This window comes from Habropoda laboriosa, unplaced genomic scaffold (assembly GCF_001263275.1).
Source record: "Habropoda laboriosa isolate 0110345459 unplaced genomic scaffold, ASM126327v1 scaffold95, whole genome shotgun sequence".
Lineage (NCBI taxonomy): Eukaryota > Metazoa > Arthropoda > Insecta > Hymenoptera > Apidae > Habropoda > Habropoda laboriosa.
In genome coordinates this window covers 439,911-462,728 of record NW_017100204.1, presented here as the reverse complement: position 1 = coordinate 462,728, position 22,818 = coordinate 439,911, and the positions used below count along the sequence as shown (strand labels likewise).

The 22,818-nt window shown below is 42.1% G+C and overlaps 4 protein-coding genes across 4 annotated transcripts; all 4 read right to left on the bottom strand.

Annotated features, from left to right (window-relative positions):
* Positions 1 to 367: 367 nt before the first annotated feature.
* On the bottom strand, positions 368 to 1,630 carry LOC108570573 (zinc finger protein 761-like). Its single transcript, XM_017932453.1, has one exon. It carries the CDS (start codon positions 1,628 to 1,630, stop codon positions 368 to 370), a length of 1,263 nt encoding a protein of 420 aa, XP_017787942.1.
* A 951-nt stretch (positions 1,631 to 2,581) lies between these two features.
* On the bottom strand, positions 2,582 to 4,321 carry LOC108570587 (zinc finger protein 135-like). Its single transcript, XM_017932470.1, has one exon. The coding sequence runs from the start codon at positions 4,304 to 4,306 to the stop codon at positions 2,582 to 2,584; it is 1,725 nt and encodes a 574-aa protein (XP_017787959.1). The 5' UTR covers positions 4,307 to 4,321.
* Positions 4,322 to 5,121: 800 nt separating this feature from the next.
* LOC108570572 (zinc finger protein 260-like) lies at positions 5,122 to 10,665 on the bottom strand. The gene is made up of 4 exons (XM_017932451.1): positions 10,643 to 10,665; positions 8,720 to 9,554; positions 8,505 to 8,677; positions 5,122 to 6,304 (listed from the first exon to the last, which is right to left on the bottom strand). Exons 1-4 carry the CDS (start codon positions 10,663 to 10,665, stop codon positions 5,122 to 5,124), a joined length of 2,214 nt encoding a protein of 737 aa, XP_017787940.1.
* A 592-nt stretch (positions 10,666 to 11,257) lies between these two features.
* LOC108570571 (zinc finger protein 557-like) lies at positions 11,258 to 13,338 on the bottom strand. The gene is made up of 2 exons (XM_017932450.1): positions 13,319 to 13,338; positions 11,258 to 12,422 (listed from the first exon to the last, which is right to left on the bottom strand). Exons 1-2 carry the CDS (start codon positions 13,336 to 13,338, stop codon positions 11,258 to 11,260), a joined length of 1,185 nt encoding a protein of 394 aa, XP_017787939.1.
* Between the last annotated feature and the right edge of the window lie 9,480 nt (positions 13,339 to 22,818).

Genomic DNA, 22,818 nt, shown 5'->3' with positions numbered 1-22,818 from the left:
GTGAAAACATGTACGAAAAGGTCGAGCAAAGAAAATGGTACGAAGAAATCTCCGATCAATTCGTATCGCGAAAATGACAATAGTTACAATCATTACATATTAAGCGCGTTACACGAAAAAAATCATTCAAGCTTCTCTTCTCATACATTTCTATCTCCGATAAAACGAATCTTCAACACGGTCAATATAACAACGATCTATAGATAAAACAAGGAAGACAATTCATCTTTCTTCAATACTTCAAATTCGATTGAGTTCAGTTTACGCAAGATTCCGATTGAAAGGAACACCAGAAATTCTTCCAAAAAATCGGAGAAACTCTCACGTTCCTCATAGACACGGTCGTCGAATGTACACGTCACAATCATCATTCCTTCTTCATGAAATCGCTGAGAATGTGTTCTATGTGGACGACAGGAAGCGGAGGATGAACGCCAGGATGAGACTTCCGGTGACAGATCAGGCCAGGTTTCTGCGTGAACGTTTTGCCGCAGATATCACAGATATACGGACGTTTCCCCGTATGGATGAGCAAATGTTGCCTGTAAGCTGTCCTCCGTGCGAAAGCCTTGCCGCAGATGTGACAATCGTAAGGTCTGTCTCCCGTATGCGTCATCATATGCTGCTTCAATCTATGATTCTCCGTGAAAGACTTGCCGCACTCTTCGCAGACGAAGCTCTCTCGCCTCTCGTGCTGCAGCAAGATGTGTTGATCCAAGTTCTCCTGCGTGACCATGCGTCTTTTACAAATTTCGCACTCGTACTTCGGCTTGAAATGCGCCCATTTCTGGTGGACGTACAGCGAGTTGCTGTTCGAGCAGGTTTTACCGCAAACGTCGCAGACTATCGGCCCTTCTTTGTGCTTGAAACGCACGTGAAGCCTCATGTCGCCTTTCACTTTGAACTTCTTGCCGCAGTACTCGCAGTCGTACTTGTACTCCGACGCGTGTTTCCGCTCCAAGTGTTCCTTCAGCCTGCGTCGATTCTGACACTTGAACTCGCACACGTCGCAAGAATACTCCTCCGGCTCCGTGGTGTACCTGTAGCTGCCTCTTCTCCTGCTGATACGCTTGGTCGAGTGTTTTCTGCTGATGTGCGAATGAAGCGTGGACTTGTTGGTGCTCTCGTAGTTGCAGAAGTTGCAAGCGTACGTCAAACTCTCCGCGTCTTTCAGCTCCTCTTGCTCGGTTTTGTGCTCCAACGCTACGTGCATCTTGAACGCCACCAGGCTGCGGCAGATCTTGAAGCAGACCTTGCATTTGTAACGCTGAGCCTGCTCGTGAATCGCGTTCCTGTGTCGTTTCAGCATCTGCATCACCGGGAAGCAAATGTTGCACTCCTCGCAGGCGTACACTTTGTCGTCGTCGTAGAGATCCACGTTCGTGGATGTCACGTCGTCAACGTCCTCTTTTTTTATCTTGATCGAGCACAAATTAGCGTCCGTCGTCTCGTCTTCCGCTGGAATCATGAAAGTCTCTTCCGTGTCTTCGTTGCTGTTTTTCGGAAGTTCTTGGTCGGTGGATTTGGCGCTCGGTTTCTTCTCGCGTTCCGTGAGCTTTCGCGGTTGATTTGTCGGGAGGAAGGCGTAGTAGAGGCAACCTTCGACGTCCACTACCTGCCACGGTTGCATCGGAATCGATTCCTTGCCGTATATGAAACGCCCGTCCCCGTTTCGAGTCCTGAAATGCACAGAACAGTCAGTTAGGTATTTCACAAACGAGCACCTGGATTATTTTTTTTCTTTTTCTTTCGGCAACTCGTTATTGTTCCGTGCCGTCCTTGTATTTTTTTTCTTTTACATATACCGTAAGACAATTTTTTTTTTTTCATCATTGTGAATTGAAAGTTTTTTCTTTTTTTTTTCTCACATGAAGGAATGAAATTAAACGCGTCAGACTTACAATCGCAGACGTACCGTCTGATTATCGTGTAATTATCAATGAGTAACAGGATATTAGTAAGTCGAGGAAATCCTCTGCATCGTCGATACGCAATTCAACTGTAAACGGAAGATCGAGCGATGAGTGTTCACCATTCAACACGACACATCTCAAATTTCAAATCAATGGCGATATATTACATAAAAAAAGGTACCTTGCAGTATGTGTTTTACAGATATGCAGGTTATATACATACACAATGGAGTGTTACAAAATGAGAACGAAACGATCTTAAATCTAACGGAAACTGAACGAACGTTTTCTTCTTCCTCTTTTTTTCTCTTTACAAATAATTTAACTAATCAGAATTTCAAAACAGAGATTCGAGCAATCGCTTAGATAGTACGCTATGGCGGTGCTTGTACAGTGGATTCCCTTAATAGAAACTCGAACTCTTCGCGAAGAGTCTATCAGAGCGTGTAGCTTACGTATTGCGTGCCATAATGGCGTTAACAAGCTGGAAGAAAATGATACGAGACGATATACTCTATCGTATAAACCTTATCGAGTAACATAATTCTTTACACAGTTCTCTTAACAGTCTTAAAAACGGTATGAATCAGAAAGCACGAATGAATTACACGCAACAGCAAGTGTAGAATCTTCTCTGTTCACGATTGAACCCATCACTCGCGACTGTTTCAATTGTTCATCACGTCGTTCAATATGTGATCGATCAACACTCTCGGCAGCGGAGGATGCGAGCCAGGATGAGACTTCCTGTGACTGATCAATCCCGGTTTCTGCGTGAACGCTTTCCCGCAGATGTCGCACACGTAAGGCCTGATTCCGGTGTGAATCAGCAAATGCTGCTTCAAAGCGGTTCGACGCGCGAAAGATTTGTTGCAGATCGTACAGGTGTACGGTTTGTCACCTGTGTGAATTCTCATGTGAACCTTCAGCCTGCTGTTCCTCGAGAAAGTTTTACCGCATTCCTCGCAAACCACGTTCTCCCTCTTCTCGTGCTGCCTGATCATGTGCTCGTTCAGGTTCTCCTGAGTGACCATTCGTCTTTTACATACCTGACACTCGTACTTCGCCTTGTAGTGAGCGAACTTCTGATGAACGTACAGAGAGTTGCTGTTCAGGCACGTCTTTCCGCAAACGTCGCAGATAACCGGCTGCTCCTTGTGGCTGAAGCGTATGTGATTGGTGAGATCACCTTTCACCTTGAACTTCTTCCCACAAGTCTCGCAGGAGAATTTAAAATCGTCCGTGTGCTTCCTGGCTACGTGCACCTTTAACTCATACTTGTTCTTGTTCTTGTACTCGCACTGGCTGCAGTAGAACAACTGCGGCTGGCCATCCGGCGTGCAAGACTTAGGCACTTTGTGTTTCCTCTTTATGTGAGAGTACAGAGACGACTTTTTATTCGTCTTGAAGGTACATTCGTTGCAAGAGTACACCTCGCTCGTGTCCGTGTTCTTGTGCTGTCTTTTGTGCGAGTACAAGGTGCTCTTCTTCGAGCATTTGAAGTCGCAGAAATTGCACTGCTCCTCTACAGGCTTCTTGCTGTGCTTTCTTCCTGCTCGAGTGGTCATCGAAGACTCGCTCTTGCATTCCAACTCGGTAGGTGTGCAGGAGACGAACGAAGAAGCGTCCTTATCTCGATCCTGAAGACAGCTCTCCTTCGACTTGTCTTTTTCCAGAGGAACGTTGTTGCATTTTGTCACCTTGCTCCTCTTTCTCGAGTAAGTGTCTTCGTTGTTGCTCCTCTGATGATTCTGAGTAACGTGAGAAACTAGAGTGCTGCTTCTTTTGCAGACGAAGCTGCAAGTGTTGCAGGAAAAACAGGTCGCCTTTTTATCCTTGTGCTCCTCCATGTGTCTCGTCAAACTCGACTGACTGTCCAACTTCTGGTTACAAACTGTACAAGAGATTCTTCTAGAATCTTCTTTAATCGTAGACAATCTGTGTTTCTTTCTCACGTGAACAGTCAACGTGGATCTTCTGCCACAACTGAAGTCGCAGGATGTGCAAGAGTATTTCCGTTTCTCCGATGATTTCTGCGACTGCACCTGTCTATTGAGTCTTCCCGAAGTCACTTTCAACTGTTGTCCAGTACCAAGTCGTTTTCTACGCAGCCAGGAGTTCAGATTGTGGGACATCTTGTGTCTGTTCAGCATGCTCGCCATGGGAAACTTCATTCCGCACTTGTCGCAGGCGCAGAAGTCGATGGCGACCTCGCACAGATGCAGCAACGATCCAACGTAGTGGTCCACCTTGTTCTGTTGCTCCTCGTTCTCGATCTTCACGGATAACAGAGACGATTCGGCGTTTTCTTCGGATTTAGCGACATCTTGAACAGCTGGTACCAGAGAATAGTGCAATTTACCGTTAGGATCGACGTGCTGCCAGATCTGCATGGGTACGGAGTCTTTTCCAACGATGAACCGACCGGAAGAATCGGTGGTGAGGATCCTCTTGGTGTCGTTTCGTTCCCTAAAACAGAATGAGACGGGAAACGATTAATTTCGTGGAATTTCGCTCGTCACTTTGGTACATAGACGTTACTTACTGCTGATCTAAGACGTCTTTACGGATTTCTATGCGATTGTGTCTCAATAGAAGCTTACGGTATGTGAGGTTTGCGAGGCACGGTTAAGGAATGGTCTTTTATTTTTCACTATGCTTTTTCTTTTCAAGGATTACATCGTCTTTATTGCTGGATTCTCTTACTCGCTGGTTTTTACGTGTCGATTTGAAATTCGTGGATAGAAAACGGTAAGAAAGTTACACTATCGATAGAAGAAGTTCGTATAAAAATAAAAATTGGAAGGTAAACGTACGAATTAGATAAATAAATACAAAAGCAATCGCGGTTGCAGGACGAAGTGGTAAATGAAATTTTCAAAAATATTACCAATAATTTCACTAATATTTTTGGTAATATTTCTTCTTTCTACGTGAACTTCATCCTGCACGTACAAACTGTTTCACAAAGTATTTTACACATATACTGTTGATCATTCTTATCAAATATCACCACATTTTATCATACTTCGTCACTCGCTCTATTTATACAGATTATATTGCACGCTTCGATCTCAGATCGATCTTCACAGCTTATCGTAAACGATAATGGCACAGATACTTAAAAAACTCGAGAAATAAAGGAAATGCTGTCCAAGCATTTGTACATAAAGCTACCACAAATATCTCTTAAGTACCAATCGCGATATTACAAAGAAACCTCTGTCTGAAATTCACTCGTAGCCTCTGTCCCCGACTCGACCACAGTTTTCTTCCTTCCAATTGGCACAGGAGGCGAAGACAAATGGGCGTCGGGATGTTTCCTCCGGTGCTCGATCATGTAGTACCTCCTCTTAAAAGACTGTCCACAGAGGTCGCAAATATGCGGTCTCTCCGCTGAATGAGTCAACAAATGCGTGTTCCTCATGTGAGACGTTCGAAAGTTCTTCTTGCAAATGTGACAGGTGTAAGGTTTCACACCTGTGTGAGTGGTCGTGTGCGTCGCCAGGTACCTCTTCGAGGCGAACACCTTTCCACACTCCTTGCACTCGTATGTTCTACTGTGCTGTTCCATGTGATTGTCCAGATTCTCCTGCGTCAACAGTCTCTTGTTGCAAACGTTGCACTGAAATTTGTACTCGTTCAAATGAGCCACCTTTCTGTGCTTGTACAGCGAATAGTTGCTCGTGTAGAATTTCCCACAGATGTCACACATGTGCTGCGAGTTACTGTGCGTTCCAATGTGAAACTTCAGGTCCCACTCCATCTTGAAACGCTTTCCACAGTGTTCACAGGCGAACTTGTAGTCGTCGGTGTGTCGCCTGATGTAGTGAGACTTCAGGTTGTTCTTCGTCTTCGTTCGATAGTCGCACTTGTCGCAGCAGTGCAGCAAACTCGAGTCGACGTCTTGGTGGACCAGCCTGTGAGCCTTCAGGTCGCATTTGTATTTGAACGTCTTGTCGCAGGTGGAACACTTGAACGGTCGATGGAAGCTGTGCTTGCTGGTGATGTGACGAAGGATCTTGCTCTTCTGCTCGAACGTCGTCTGGCAAATGTCGCAGGTGTACGTCCCGTCGTTGAGTTTCTTGTACAGATCTTCTTGCTGAGTAGAATCCTTCCGGTTGTTCGACTTATTCGTCCAACAATTGTCCAAGTTTGGCGAGGATCTTTTACTCGAAGAATTCATCGACGAAACTTTCTCGTCTTCGTTCGTTTCTTCAGGTTCGAAGTTGCGGCAGTTGGAGGGAAGATTTTTCCTCTGAACGCGACAAGAATTGTTCAAACGTCTACTGTTGCTTCTGCGTTTGCGATTTCTCGAAGCACGAAATATGATTCTTCGTTGAAGAATGCTCGAAGACTTGTTCTTCGTGGTTAAACGCCGCGTTGATTTCCTAAAACATGAATGAAACGAATCAGTAAAGGGAACATATTCTACTCCAGTTTATTTCTCTCCTCAAGTCAAACTTCGAGCAAGCTTCTGGTATCTCTGAAGTTGAGACTCGTGAATGGAAATGAAATTTACAATCGCACGATTTTACACACGAACTATGGAATATGTATACTATTTACAGTTGACGGTTAGGTGTAGTTCTTTTTATATACAATATTACGAAATATTTACACGTGAAATTAGTCGAAAGATAAATTACTTGGAACGGTCCTACACTTATACACACCTTCGTTGTTTAAACAAACATAATCAAGGATTTGTTACTTACAAACTCCTTAGATGGTACATTTGTATCATATTGCAGGATTCAACAAAAAGATCAACAAATTTATTCATCAATTTCTACAGAAGATAATTAGAAATGGAACGAAACAGAATATAGAAAGTTTAACAGATAAAGAACAAAAATTTCACAACTTAGTACACAGCAAATACCTTTTCTTTTACTGAAAAAAAAAAAGACAGAAGAAAAACAATTTTCTTCAGAAATCAACAACTTAAATTTCTAGTCTTTTTTTATAATATCACTGTATGTACTTTTACATAATCTTCTCAATATTTGTGCACCTTTTTACACGGCGCATTTTTTCTCACAGCATCGACGATGTTCGTTATGGACACAGAAGGAGGAGAATCCTTGGCATCAGGATGTTCCTTCTTCCAGTGAACGTAAAGAGCTTGTTGTTGAATGACACTTCAACTTGAACAAGTTTAAATGGGTCAGAAAACGGACCTTTCTGCTATCTGCACTGGCGACACATTTCACAGTCGAAGGATTTTTCACCGGAATGCGTCTTGACGTGTTTTCTAAGGGAGGATTTTCGCGTCAACTTAGCCCACTTGTCACTGTTACGAGAAACGATACCGATACGCGAAGAATTCAATTGATAATCGGTGAAATAAAAGTGACTCTCGTGCAAGCAAGAGGAATGAACTGTGGTAAAATCACGCATTACGATGGGTCAGAGTTCTTTTGTGTTTGTACTTTTTCATGACAAACATAACAGATTATTTTTTCAGTCACATTTATCACTTTCGTTCTTCGAGTTCACGTTCTTCACTGATTCTTCAACAGATTTTATCTTCCATTAACTTTTCTTCTTCCTCGTTTGTGACCTAAACAGCCGGAACGAGATTTCGAAATTAACAATACAGGATTTTCTTGTTTATTTACATCGTACAGAAGGCACAGATCGATCTACATGTGTCGGAGAAATTAAAACGTGGCTGCGAAACATTAGCTATAAAATAATTTCAGTTGTACACGTGAAAAGCGATACAATTTTCATTTGTGCTTTAAATTACAAATGAAATATTATTCGAAATACGACACGGTAATGTCAACGTTAAACCTTATTTAGTAATTTCAGTATTTTCCATACGTGTGTATTCATTCCTGTATAGATACGAAAATTTGAAATACTTTTCAAACATTTTCAGATTTTCATAAATATCGATCTGGAAATTATGCGATACACAGCTCTAACGTAAGATATTATTTCAAATCATAATACTTACATTTCACGTCGAATCGGTCACTTTCGATAAATCATAACACAATTTCTGTATTAATTCGCAGAAGACACCAGCGTCGAAGAGGAATTCGTAAAGTACACTTTCGAGAAGGATTTCTTTTCATTCATTTATTTTGTACTCACAACGAACTTACGCCAATTCTTACTTAAAACTATTACAAACACTTCTCTCAATCTCGGACAAAAAGATATCCACATTCATTCTCGTATCTCCAGCTAAACCATGCAATCCCCTCTCTCTCATGCAGAAAATAAAAAAAAGAAAGACACGTGTATAATCTTACAATACTATCGTAACGCCATAAAATTCAAAACGAAATGGTAAAACATCTCACAGACGGTCAAACATTCTCCATCAACCACGTTCTTCCATTTACTCCTATACATAACGATAAAAAAAAACCTCTGCTTCCTATAGTCACCAATAATACCAGCTCGCACCTCGAAAGCTCGAAACAGTACAAACCGTAACATACCGGGCCGCGAAACCCTCGAAGCTCTCAATAATACCAGCCGGTACCACAGCGTTCCATAAATAATACACGGTATTATAACAGAAAAGTAAAAAAAAAAGAGATAAAAAATCAAATTCGCCATTCTCATTACGCGTCCTTATCCCTGTGTGCTTCTTCGTGTTTCAAAAACGAGGCCTTGTACTTAAAAACAGCTCCGCAGACGTTGCACTTGTACGAGAGCAGGTGACGTTGCATGTGTCTGTGAAGCAATCGCCAATTCCGGAATCGCCACTTGCACTGCGGACACTTGAACACTTTCCTCCCCTCCTGTTTCTTCGGCCTCCTGGTCGTCGGCTTCACCACGACCTTCCCACCCTTTGAAACACCGTTCTCGGACACCTCCTGCCCACCTTTAACCCGTTCGTAACGCCTGCAACACGCGGTCCTCCGGTTCTTCCCCATCGTCTGGTGCACCCTAAGGAAGTACTCGTTCTGGTACACCTTGCCGCAAACGTCGCAACGACAAGGCTCGACTACGTGCTTCAGCAGGTGTCTCTTGAAGTCCATCTGCAGTTTGAACATCTTCGGACACTGGTGACACTTGTAATCGAAGTACTTCGTGTGCCTCCTGATCTGATGACGCTTCAGACTGTGGCTCCTCTTCGATATGAAATCGCAATCCGTGCATTCGTACAGCTTACCGGAGTGTTCGTGAAGACCCATGTGCAAGAGCAAGGTTCGTTTGGTCTTCAACAGTTGATGACACACGGAACACTCGAAGGTACGTTTGTTGTCGTGAGTATTTATATGCTTGCGCAACGTTTCTTTCCTCCTGAAGATCTTCCCGCAACAGTCGCAGCAGAAGATCTGGCCGATTTTTCCACCGTTTGTGTATTTCGTGATCATGGAGCTCGAGGTTGGATGTTGTTTCAAGTATTCGGATAATTCCAACGGCGTTTGAGCCGACCATACAGAAGACGAAGAAAGCTTCTCGTTTAATTCGAATATTTCTTCGTTGCACGGTTCATCCGGTATTTCTTCGACTACTTCGTCGAGCAACTCGGTTTTGATCTCCGGTGTGATCGATTGTTCGGTCGGTGGTTTCTGCTTGTCCACTTTGCGATCGACGGGAAGTAGGAAGTACTTGCCGACGTTTCGCACGATGAGGTACGTATGCTCGAGAGGATTGCAGGTCGAGGGCCTAAAAACGAGAAAGAAGGAGTGTTAGTGAGGGGTGAGAGACGATCCAGAGGATCGATTTGTTCGTTCTGCGGAGAAACATGACGATTTGGTATATCTGTTAGGGTAAACATCCAGAGTAAACATTTAGAGTAAACATTTAGAGTAAACATTTAGAGTAAACACTGAAACTGGTTTTTCTTCCCGGCGAACGGCTGTGTCTTACATTGTCGCTGAAACGTTGGTATTTAACTGGAAAGAAATTTAGACTTTCGTCGTACTATCGTACATGGAAAGATTGAAGTTTGATTCTTCTTCTTCTTTTTTTTTTTTCGTTTAAAGTAATTACACTGTTTTCAGAAAATGTGAAAAAAAAAAATGGAAAAATTGCACTTTGCCTTTTACGTTATTATATAGTTAAAAGTGTTTTTTCTTCATTTTCACGCTAGAAGAAACAGTCTTAAATTAACGGTACATTGAACATTAACAAGGTAGGGTTGTTTCTTAATTGAAAAAATTCTTCTTCTGTACAATAACAGTGATACAATCCGTAAGAACTAAGGTACTTCTTTTTTACATAATCTTATATATGTGTACATATATTTCTTTCTTTCAAATTTACAAGCGATATAAACTTTTTTTTTCCGGTACGAATATCGATGTCTATATTACACTTCTTTTTTTTTACGTTACACTTACATTCATATACATATAAAAGCTGTCTCCTTGTAAATTTATCGGCTTACGAAGCATTGATTCTTTTTTTTTTTTTTTCAAGCTTTAGTACAACATACAGCTATCACTTTCGAATCGTCGATCTTTAGCCTTCTTTAAAAAACACACTCCCGAAAATTCGTCGACGCTTCGGGCTAGAGAAAAATCTTAAAAAAAAAAGACCATCTTTTATGTTACATTAACATTATGCTGTACAGTATGTTAGCCTCGGTTAAAAACAAATCGAAGGCAACGAATATGAAAATAACGTAATAATCGTTTCTCTATATAAATTCAATTAAATATTCGAAATAACGTGGTTTTCATTTGGACGAATTAAAATTAATTTGTTAAAATAAAGATTCCAAGTTAACAACAAATTTCACGAAGTCTCACTTCGTGTAATTATCAAAATTCATACTTTACAACAGCGTTCAACGAAAAAATTTATTTAGCATTCAGCTAAATTTCATACTTCTTAACATGACCATAAAAATCACGGAAACGCGATATTTCAACAAGTAACAACCAACTAGCGTCGAATTTCCGAAATTCCAGCTTACAAACTCATTCCAGTACACAATCCGCAACAATCTGCTCAAAGAAGAAACAGCAAAGAAATGTGAAAAAGTAGCAACAGATTTGTCCCAAGCAAACTCATTTCTCAAAAATCAAAAGACTTACGTATCACGTGGTTCGACGAAGACACGGTGGTAGCCTTAATCCAATCTCACAAGTAACCTCTTTTCTAGACTCCCCTCAAAAATGCAACGAATTAAATGGGTACACTTAATTAATTCACAGAGAATGCTTCGTTGCGGAAAGAAATTTCGTGGCACTAATTACAGTCATTCGAGAAATTCAACAAAACTCTCCCAAACATCGTCGTTATCGTACGTTTCACACCCTAGCGTTGAAGTGAGAAGAGAGAGAAAAAAAAAAAGAAAAAAAAAAAGCAAGAAATGTACAAAATTGTCTCGATTACACATTGTCCACGTAAAACTATGTGCGTTACTTGCCGCTCTTGTTCACGATTATTTTGTCCTGTACACCGTGCAGCAGGTTCGTGATTTTGATAGGCGGAGGCGGAGGATGCATCCCAGGATGCTTCCTTCGATGCAACATCATCGGCGACCTCTGCGTGAAGCTCTGGCCGCAGATATCGCAAACGTACGGTCTCTCCCCGACGTGCGTCAACAGATGAATCTTCTGCGAGCTCAGACAGCCGAACGTCTTCCCGCAGATAGCGCACAAATAAGATTTCTCCCCCGAATGAGTCCTCAGGTGCTTGGTCAACCCGTACTTCGTCTTGAACTCCATTCCGCATTGCTCGCAGACGTACTTTATCTTGTGCAGTTCCATGTGATTGTCCAGGTTCTTCTGCGTTTTGAACTTCTTCTTACACGTCAGACACTGAAACTTCTTCACCTTCGTCTTGTGCTTGTAGTGTTTGTGAAAGTACAGGGAGCTCTTGCTGGGATAAGACGAGCCGCAGATGTCGCAGACGCACGACTCCGAGTCGTGATCCTTCACGTGTGTCGTATAATCCGACTGGACCTTGAACATCTTGCCGCATTGTTCGCACTTGTAATTGTAGTCCTCCGTGTGCTTCCTGATGTAGTGGATCTTCAGGTAGGGTTTCGTGCGCGCCTTGAAGTCGCAGAGATTGCAAGCGTGCAGTTTCACCGGCTCGTCGTGCACCTCCATGTGTCTGGACAGGTGGGCAGTGGTTTTGAAGCACTTGGTGCAAATGGCACACTTGTGCGGCCTCGAGTTGCTGTGCTTGTACATGTGCCTGGTGTGTTTGCTCTTTCGATCGAACGTCGCGTAACAGATCTCGCAGGTGTGAAGCTTCTTCTTCGGCATTTGTTGCTGTTGCTTGCCGCCCGGTTTGTTCCTCTCCTGTTCTTGCATCTTTCGGAAGTCGAGTGGTGTGTCCTCGAGATCTTCGAACTGATCACCACCGCTGGATACCACCTTGTCGTTCTTTCTCTCCTCGGTTTGGTTCGTTCTGGAGGATTGGTTGGTGTCTTTCAACGAAGGTTCGCCGTTCGTTTCTTCGTTCGGCGGTGGTTCCTTCATCATGAACACGCTCAGCGAGGTCGGTATCCGAAAGTAATTATCTTCTAGTTTTACTATCAGAAAAGTTGGAGCGAGTGGGTCTAGCGCATTGTACCTAAAAAACCACAAAGCTAGTCAGTCGATTACGCTCTTGGGATTGATTGTGTTTTAGAGGATAGTGTGTGTGTGTGTTTGGTTGTTCTTTTTATATTAGCTTTTGCTAAATCGCGCACGAGAGAGAGAGAGAGAGAGAGAGAGAGAGAGCATGCACTGGCTGTGTCTAATGTCGGTGGAGAATTTTAAGAAACCTGTCTCACTCGGCAAGTTTCTTCAAAATTTCTTTCTCTTCCTCGAGAGTCTCGTGTCGGATGCATACGATAAGCTTTATCAATGTGTGTTTCGTGATTATAGTCACTGTGTTACGGAACTTACGGATAGTTACACTGCAGAAGAAAGAATAGCGAGTTATCTCTGTAATAACATGGTTAAAAATATGTAGGCACGATTTTTTTCTTCTTCTTTGTTTGCAATTTGGGTATTTAAGAAATACGAGGCTCGATTTTTGTGGGAAAGACGTTATTATTTTGCTCTCTTCGATAAATCCACTCTAAACTTCCATCATCCTCTAATTATCATCGCCGTTACTTCGTATCGTTGCAATTTATTCGGTGTTCATGTTAATATTTGTAGAATTGCACTTGGAAAATTGTGCAAACATAGAAATGTTAAGTAACGTGTTAAAATTCGAAACTTGAGGATAAACATTTTTAGTACGTCAAATTGTAACAAACTTAAAACTATCGATTTAGTATATCAAATTAGACTTCTTGTAGTAACGAATAAGTACGAAGATTTGGATCTGAAGTAGGATATTTGTATTATATCTCATGCACGGTACAATTAAAAACTATCGTTTCTCTTCATTTTCGAGGATAGTAATATATGTATATACAAATGTACAAAAGTGTAATTCTTTAGATTGTAATTTTTACAGATAAAAAATGTGGTTACTTTTTATTACGTATGTACATTATGGTATCGTTAATATCGGAACTTAATACCTTTGTATAAAATAAAAAAAGAACATTTTAACATCGACTATTCCCCTGTCTACTGTATAAAATATTGCTGAAAATATTTCCCACGTTGAAATACGTTTCGTTTGCCTCACTATTATTTACTCGAATTAAAACTTGCACAGCTTACAGCGAAACACACAATTTTCAATCTGTAAGCAAGCATACCTCTCGCTGTTTGTTTAAAAATTAAATATTACCACGGAAATAAATAACCTTCGTAATTCCGAATAAAAGAAGAGTATCGTTGAAAAATATGTAACACTTAAAGTACGTAATATCATAGGCACCGGTTAAAAATTCAACAATTCCTCAAAAAACTTCCTCGCAAATTACCAGCTACGCACACTAGAATCTCTGTGAACTGACGAGAAATCGAGATCGTCGCTGAAGCCTTCGTTGCTACAGTCAAACCATCGAGAATTCACCTCTGACACGAGTCAAGTATCGACTAAATTATAAAAAGATCCTATCTGTCTCCCAAAAACAAAAAAAAAGAAAAGCACGATAGAAATTCGAGGCCACCGTTAAAAGTCACCATAATCCACTCACGAAGAACCAGATCGATCATAATCTCGCGTTCAACACGTAACTCTTGTCGATCTGGTCGCTCTGCAGCTTCTGCAGGTAGCTCCTGGCCAGTTCAGCGATCTGCGGATGAGTCGAGTGCAACGGTGGCAAAGGTCCCGGATGGTGTCTCCGGTGTCTCAAAAGACTGGATCGTTGCGTGAAATCCTCCTCGCAGACGTCACACTTGTACGGCCTGATCCCTGCGTGCGTCAACACGTGCTGATAGAAATTGCTGCTGGAAGGAAACGCTTTCTGACAGAGGATGCACGTGGAAATCTTCGCTTGGCCGTGTTTGAACCTCTTGTGACTCATTAATTCACGCGTGCCGCGATACTCCTTGCCGCATTCCTCGCATTTGAACCCTTTCTCGTGCAGCCTCAGGTGATTGTCCAGTCTGCTCCTGTGATGGAACTTCTTGCGACAGAGATGACAGGTGTGCTCGTACTTCACCTCTTTGTTGCGTTTCTGGTGTCTCCACTCGTGGCCCTTCACGTCTTTCACCTCTTTGCCGCAGAATCGACAGATCTGCAGCTCCGAGACGTGAGTCCTCTTCATGTGATGAGTCAGGTCGATCTTCAGCTTGTAGCTACGCCCGCAGTGCTCGCAGACGTACTTCGACTCGTAGCCGCTGTGAGTACGCATGTTGTGCCTCTTCAGGCTGTCCTCGCTCTTGTACTTCACGTGACAGACTTCGCACTCGAAGAAGTAATCCGGCCGATGGATCATCTTGTGCTCTTCCAAGGCTCGAGCCGTGTGACAACCTCTCTTGCACATGTCGCACTTGTAAGGCTTACGGTGGACGTAGGTGACGTGGTTCTCGACCTTCTTCGCGTTGTCGAAACGCTTCTCGCAGAACGGGCAGGTGTTTTTGATCTTGTCCAAAACTTGATCCACCTCAGCTTCGTCCTTCTTCGCGCTCTCCGATTCGACGATCTTCTTCGACCAAGCGTTTCTGCACTCTGTCCTCGGTTTCTTTGGACTTTTTCTCAGAGTTTCACGATTTTCGAGGTATCGATCAGACTCGAGGAAGATTTCGCGCTTCTCAGATCGTTCCAGAGATTCCTCCAGTTTTATGTATTCGAGATTGGTCAATGGGACTTGCTTGGATCTTGTTGCCGGTGTTTCTTGGCTCTCGTGCTTCCATGAATCGACCGCTGTTAAATGGCAAGACGAATTTCTGTCTGGATTTCTTTGCTGCCCTGCGACAGGTTCTCTGAAACAAGGATAGTGTGTGTCAGTGTGTGAGAAATGTACGCTTCTTTAACAATGTTACTTCTAAAATGTGAAAATGGCGAGTAAGAAATTTCTCCGGTTAAATTCTTCGTTATTCGTAGGAATTTTATTTGGCATAGAGCTTCTTTTTTTTTTTTTTCTTTCTTTTAGATGGAAATTGTCGAATAATCTTGGTGATATGTGTATTTAGAAGCACGATTTGTATGATTAACATCTGAAGTATATTGAAAATGTAACTTACTTTTCAGTCGTATTTAATGCACACTTTTATTTCGACAAACTGTGGCGTTTAAATGAGAATACTTTCACAACGAGTTTCTATGAAACGATCGAGCAGTCACTTTTGTGAGCACAATTAGACAAACCTCCTTATGCCCAGAATATTAAAAGCCTCTATTGAATATGGTTAACAAATACTTTTCCTTGGATTTATTGTAAATTATTATACCTTAAGAAATTACAATATATTCGCTTAACTTAAATACATTATTTTCCGTAGATATTCTCGCAAAAAGAAAGAGAGAAAAAAACCTTGTTACGTGTCTAAAAAAATATGCAATGGATAAAATTACAAGAAAAATATATATATCAATTAAAATGTAATACGATTTACAATCTTCCCTAGCGAACGTTTCTTTTCACGAACTCTTTTATATTAAAACTCACGAATCCATTTATATTAAAGTTCTCAATATAACACTTAAATTTCGCCACCCTTGTAAGTTTCAATCAATTCTCGATAAAAGATCCATCTCGAAATGTTATATTCAATTATCACAAAAGACAAATTTCCTCAGGTTCTTTTGCCGATACAAACTGAATACACCGTTTCGAACGCACCTCCGTAAATTCCACGGAAGTAGCAGTTTTCTCCTAAAAGTGTACATCACATGTCCCCCGTCTCGACTCAACGAGAAACTAAACAATTTTCACTAATTTGCAACACGCCTCTCTGAGCGCGCTAGAATGCCTGCAGAACGTTCTTCGCGATGTCCGCGATTTTAAACACTTCGGTGAACGGAGGAAGAGGTCCCGGATGTGTTTTTCTATGCCTCGTCACGCTAGATCTCTGTGTGAAGTCCTTGCTACAAATGTCACACTTGTACGGTCTCAGACCGGCGTGGGTGAGCACGTGATGATAAAAATTACTCTTATTCCGGAACGTTTTCTTGCAGATCGTGCACAATCTTCCAGGCTTGTGCTTCACCTCTTTGTGAGCGGAGAGAACCGACGGTGTACGAAACACCTCTCCGCAGAGGTCACACTTGAAGCCCTCTTTGTGCATCTGCAGGTGATTCTCGTAGTGGATACGAGTTGTGAACTTGTGACGACACAGATGACAGTTGAAACGAAAGTTGATCTTCTTCTCCTTCTTCTCGTGCTCCCATTCGTGATGACTCCCCGCAATATTTGCAGATGTTGTAGACCATCATGTGACTCTTCTCGATGTGCATTCTCACGTCGAACTTCAGTCTGAAACGTTTGCCGCAATGATCGCATGTGTACTTCGGCTCTTCCGTGCCGTGCACACGAATCATGTGATGGTTCAAACCTAGAGCACGTTTGAACTTCAACAGGCAAATGGAACACTGGAAATAGGAAGATTCTTGATGGACTTGCTGATGTTCCTGCAACGTCTGCTTCGAGAGAAACCCTTTGTGACACTTGTCACACTTGTACGACCTGCCGTGACGATTGTACATGTGAGACATCATTTGACTCTCGTTCTTGAACCTCTTTTGACAAAAAGGACACACGTTTTTCAGATCGTCCAATATTTTGTCCACTTCTTCTTTAGGCGTATCCAAGTCTCCTCCTTCTATTGCACCGTCTTTCTGTTGTCCCAGCACCACAATTTTCTCCTCTTTTATCTCTTCGTTGGGTTTGCTCGATATTCTCCCGTCGTAATTCATCGGATTCATTTCACTCGCAACGTTAGGCGTAGTAAATTTTCTTTCGTTCTTCATCTGTCCCAGGTCTCCCCCTTGTTTACTCTTCGTTTGCACGTCCCTTCTTATAGGTTGTCTGAAGACATTCGCTCTGTTTATCGCCATGGTTTTCGGTCTTCCTCTCGTAGGCACCACTACATTCTGCTGATAAGGTACCATCAGCTGGTTGATCGCGTACGAGACGAAACCGCCTTGGTTGTAAAGCGGCACAGGTATGTTTTGAATGAGATTCAAACCGGAATCGTTCCTCACGTTGATCGGTACCAGAGTGTTTCTAATCTCTTTGGTCACCGGATCTATGATCGGGACCAAAACTGTCCTCATCGTATTCACCATCGGTTGCTGCTGAATCAATCCAATCGGTGCGCTGTTCGCTCCGATGAACAGTGGATCGTTGTTAACCCCGTTGGTTATGTTATCCTTCGATTCTTCCAATTGAAAATTATAGTTCATCGTCTCGTCGCTCGCCGGTGTTGAGCCACTGTACGATAAATTTCCAACCGCACTAGTTCTATCCCTTATCGTAACACTTTTATCCTCGTCACAATGCTCCCCGACTCTTCTATGCTGTGTCTGATTCGTATTTTGCAGAGTAGGCGGTATGATTTTCACCTGACCGTTATTTGCCTGGCTCGTTACACTAAGTTTCCGACATATCAGAACGACTTGTTGCGTCGAGTTCTGTGCCACGGATGTTTCCGTTGTCGTCGATTTCCTGAAACACCGATTTCGTTTAGTTAGTCGTCAAGGAACCAATGAACTTGCGGTCGGGTAAAGAGAAAAAAAAAAAGTTGGGAATTTGGATGAGTAATTTTCGATTGCAGAATCCCGCTTCTGTAAGTCAACGTGTTCGTTTATTTCCATGCTTCTGTAGATTCTATCGATGGCCGTCAGTTCGGTTGGGGGGGAAACAAATTCGGGGGTAGGGAAACGGGAGACAGATACAATAATTGCATAGCAGTGTGTTCGACAATTAATAAAGAGGATTTTAATTAAAGGAACAAAGAATCCATGTACAAATGGTAAATGCATCGAACGTAAACAATCCTGATCGAATTAATATTGATTTATAATTCGTACTACTTACATTCGCCGACATTTCGTTATCTCTAGAAAATATCCAGGGTGAAATTCACGCTTATACATTCACTCTTACAACTCTCACGTGAATTACTATTCTTTCTTTCTTTTTTCTCTCTATTTGCACTTGTTCCATTCGTAACCTGCGGTATATGTATATGTATATTTATAATTCGTACTTTACAGTGACCAGTTTATATTCCGTATCTTCGCATTATTCATTGCATCTTTTCAGTAACAATTTTCCGTCGGTACAGCGAGAGCCTATGTACATTGTTGAGTCGTACTAAGAAAAACGTGTGATCTGAGTATTGTCGTTGGTAACGATAAACATAATGAAACACTTCCTCCTCTGATAAAAAAAAAAAAAAAAAACAACTCACGAGCATTTTGAGGGGAACAATGTTCGCTGCATCGTTCGAATATACACTGTGTATGGCAACAGAAGAGTATAATATGCAAATAATACTGTAGAGATCTTCCGGCAAACTCGACAACTCACGCAAACTTTTCTCTTCCGGAAACCATTGAGTTGAAAGAGAGAGAGAGAGAGACACCACGATGGTAACTTCGTATTACTCGGTTATAAAAATACGATCTTTTATATAAATAAAATCAGTATGGCGTGTGGGGCAAAGGTATGAATGACACGATGATTACTTCACAAACACGATCGTTGTGAGCAGAAAAACAAAAAAATGAACATCGAACAGGTGGTGTTTACTCGCGATGAACTGTGATACAAAACACGTCTGTGGTAAATCTACAAGTCTATCGAATCCTTCACCTAATCCCTCCGCTATCGCACAAAAAAAAAGGCAACGTTTCAAACCTCCAACAAAATAGCCACACACTTTCCAGTGCTAGTGCTCGTTGTTCACGTGTTTACGAAGTATGAACGGAGGTGGACGAGGATGGTCACCGGGATGTTTGCGACGATGAGCCATCATGCTACTCCTCTGCGTGAAACTCTGACCGCACAGATCGCACACGTACGGTCTCTCACCTGTGTGAGTCAGTCCGTGTACTCTGAGCGAGGCCGACCTGGCGAACGTTTTCAAGCACACCTTGCACTGATAAGGACGCTCGCCCGTGTGTATACGCATGTGAAGCTTCAACGAGTACTTGTTCGCGACGTGTTTGCCACATTGAGCGCACAAGAAGGTCTGCGAGTGCAGTGTCATGTGATTGCTTAGATTGAACTCCGAGGCGAACGTTTTCTTGCAAATCTCGCACTTGTGGTGCTTCACCTCTGTCTGACTGTGCATGTGCTGATAGAAATCGCTCCTGGAATCGAACTTCTTCTCGAACAACATACGCAACATGTCCGGTCCCTCTTTCGGGTCCTTGTGCTTCATCAACAGGTGGTTCTCCATGTTGTACCAAGCCTTGAACTTCCTGGGACAATACTTGCAGCGGTACGAAGCGTTCATCTTCTTGGTCTTCTCGTGTTTCAGCTCGTGATGAGCGATGTTCTTCACGGCCATGCCGCAGTATCTGCATATATGAGTGGGATTCATGTGAGACCTGTCTATGTGTAGTCTAAGATCGACTTTCAGCTTGAATCGTTTGCCGCAGTAGTCGCAGGTGTACTTAGGATCCATGTCGCTGTGCTCGCGGATCTGATGATTACTCAAACCGCTCATCGTTTTGTACTGCATCTGACAGATGGTGCACTGATAGAACGAGACCACTTCGTGCGTCTTCTTGTGCTCCTCTAAACCGAAGTCCGTGAAGTATCCTTTGCGACACTTGTCGCAGTTGTACGGTTTCTTGTGAGTCTTCACCGCGTGCTTCTGCATCTCTTCCTCGTCCTCGAAGCATCTCTGACAGAAAGGACAAATGTTCCGAAGAGTGTCCAGTATGTGATCCACTTCTCCTTTAGGTTTGTCTACTTGCGAAAGATTCTCCGGCACTTCTTGCGCCGCTTGATCGGACAATTCTATCTGTTTGCCCGGTAATTTCTCTCGATGTCTCTTCTCAATTTCTTCCAGTGTCTTCTGTTTACCGGTTATCACTTCCATTTCTTCCTGCTCCGTTTTACAGTTCACGTAGCCGCCTTTACCTCTGTTCACTATAAACTTCCTCTCGATCTTCTTCTTCTCGTGTAGCGTCCATTCAGGCTGGATCGGCACCACCACTTTCTTTATCTCGTAAGACACCAATCCGTCCCTTCCGTAGTTCGGTATCAGCACACTTTTGATTATGTTGTATCCAGACTCGTCCCTGACTTCAACCGGTACCAACATATTTCTGATTCCTTTCGTGATCGGGTCTCTGACCGGTACCAAGACAGTTTTCACCGAGTCCATCATCAGATCGGACGGATCGTCGTCGATAATTTCGTTCTCGTCGTTATCGTCGTAATCCGCCTCGATTTTCAGCGGGAACGTATTATGCCCGATCGGACTTGAAGCTGGAACAGTAAGTTGGTACGACGGCACTCGATCAATTCTACCATGGCCCAGTGACGTTTCAGCGATAGTCGACCTCCTGAAACACGCATTCGTTTAGTCAGTCGTAAGAAAAATGATCGAGAACAAGCTGGTTTCAGCGAGAAAAACAGGGGAAGAAAAATCGAGAGAGGATCGGTACACGTAAGAACTTGAGTGAAGTTTTTTATTCGCGTATAATTTCTCGTGTTATATATATATACATACATACATACATAAGTACATGTATATATATGTATATATAGGTTTAACGTTTAACGAGAAGTTTTGTTGTGCGTTTTACAGAGAGCGAGAAAAAAAACGGAGAGGGATATGTTATTATGTATGCATGTATGAGTGAGGTGGATGGAAAGAAAACACAGTGATTTACAAATATAGTGAGAACGATCGAGCGATTTCTGAAAAGGATTTAATTAAAGGAACAAAGAATTCAGTACAAGCAATGAATGCGTCGAACATTGCACTAAAACAATTCGATTCTCCGGGTTAATGTGTGAATTTATACAGTCAGTGTCTACTTACATCAGTAAAATTGTCACAGCTTCTAGAACAACCGACGTTAAATGGAACTCGCTTGCATTCTTTCGTCTTTCGTTTTCTCTCTATCTCTCACACACACTCTCACTCTCTCTCTCAACTCTTTCTTTCTTACAATCGACTTGTGGAAATAAGGCTCGACTCATACTTAAGGGGGTGTTCTAGTGCGACGGTTTTTGCTTTTCTCGCGTATATCGAAATTTTGATAGTTGTATTCGATAAAATAACCAAGTTATAGCTCGTTTAGTGTGACACGTCAAAGGCGATAGGGAGAATGGAGTTTCGCAACGGTAAACCGAGCAGTAATCTGTACATATACGTGCAATTTACTTGGATTTGTGATCGAGGTTCGGAAAAGTGTATACTTAAACTTAACCAAGTAAAGAATCTAAGAAACAAGTAAAGAAATCAAATAAAAATCAAATGTCGACGTCCTCTTCTTTTTTTGGCAGTAATTATATTTAACAATGGATTTTTGCTCATTCTTGAAGTAATGGTGAACAATTGGTGAAGAAATGTATGTGAACTATTGTAACAAAATTCGTATCAACTGATCGGAAAGAAGACGAAACAGCTGAGCAATATTTTTTTTCAAGAAGAGGAAGGTCCCCTCTACGATCCTGGACTAGCAGATTAACGATATATAAAATTATCCCTATGTAAATTGCACTTAAAACGTTAAACGCGTTTTTCTCGAAACCATGTTTTCCGAAATGGTTGCCACGATCTGGCAGAAGCTACCGTACCAATCGGACTCAAATTTTGCACATGTCTTCGGCACACGTGTGGCTATGGTCGGTAGTAGAATTGTGCGAAAATATATTTTTCTCTAATTTTTACAGCCTCCGAAAGACGAAAAAAAGTCGAAGAAATGGAAACTTCGTATTCAAAGCGCCGCCATTTTTGTAATTTTCAATAGTTTTCTTTTGTTCTACTACCGACCGTAGCCAGAGGCATACTAAATAAGAAGCAATTAAACTTTTCTAATTCAGATAAGCAGAACGGCTCAAATCATGGCTACCATCGACGCACTTTTATTTGTTCATGCCCGTGTTTGACGTGTTCCACAGCAGCCATGTTTAATTATTTTTCAACAAAAAAATTTGTTTTCGTTCTCCAAGGACAGGTAAACACGTAGGAACGAAGCTCGTGTTGACAACTGTTACCGAATTTCAGTAACGTCACGCTAGAATACCCCCTTAACGAACTATGTCGCCGATCTATTTGCACTGCTCCCATCGTACCCTTTTTCTCGTTACTTACTATTCTTCACAGTAACCGATTTCTCTTTAAGTACATTACTTTATGTACACTTTCGAGACTTATCAATTAGACGTTCGAATGTTTGTTTCTTTTTTTTTTTTTCTCGTGTTATCGATAACGAAGCGGTTATTCAGTCGAGTCACCTCCTCTTTACAACGATGCAGCAGTTTGTATAAAAAAAGAAAAGAAGAAGAAACGAACATCGTTAATCCTTTCGTCGTGACAGGCTAAAAATTCGAGACTTAACGATACGAGATAACACTGGAGAAGCCTTACAGCGAACGGATAACTGTAAAACTGTGTACGGCGCACATCACCCTCTTCGCATAACTTCACAGATTTACGATACG

Coding starts and splice junctions, on each gene's coding strand:
- LOC108570573 (XM_017932453.1), bottom strand. CDS start 1,630: ATGCAACCGTGGCAGGTAGTGGACGTCGAAGGTTGCCTCTACTACGCC.
- LOC108570587 (XM_017932470.1), bottom strand. CDS start 4,306: ATGCAGATCTGGCAGCACGTCGATCCTAACGGTAAATTGCACTATTCT.
- LOC108570572 (XM_017932451.1), bottom strand. CDS start 10,665: ATGAATTTTGATAATTACACGAA. Junction 9,555..10,642: donor AATTTTGATAATTACACGAA/GTGAGACTTCGT, acceptor TCTCGTTTTTAG/GCCCTCGACCTGCAATCCTC. Junction 8,678..8,719: donor GTGTTTCAAAGGGTGGGAAG/GTCGTGGTGAAG, acceptor AAGAAACAGGAG/GGGAGGAAAGTGTTCAAGTG.
- LOC108570571 (XM_017932450.1), bottom strand. CDS start 13,338: ATGTACATACGTAATAAAAA. Junction 12,423..13,318: donor ATGTACATACGTAATAAAAA/GTAACCACATTT, acceptor GTGGTTTTTTAG/GTACAATGCGCTAGACCCAC.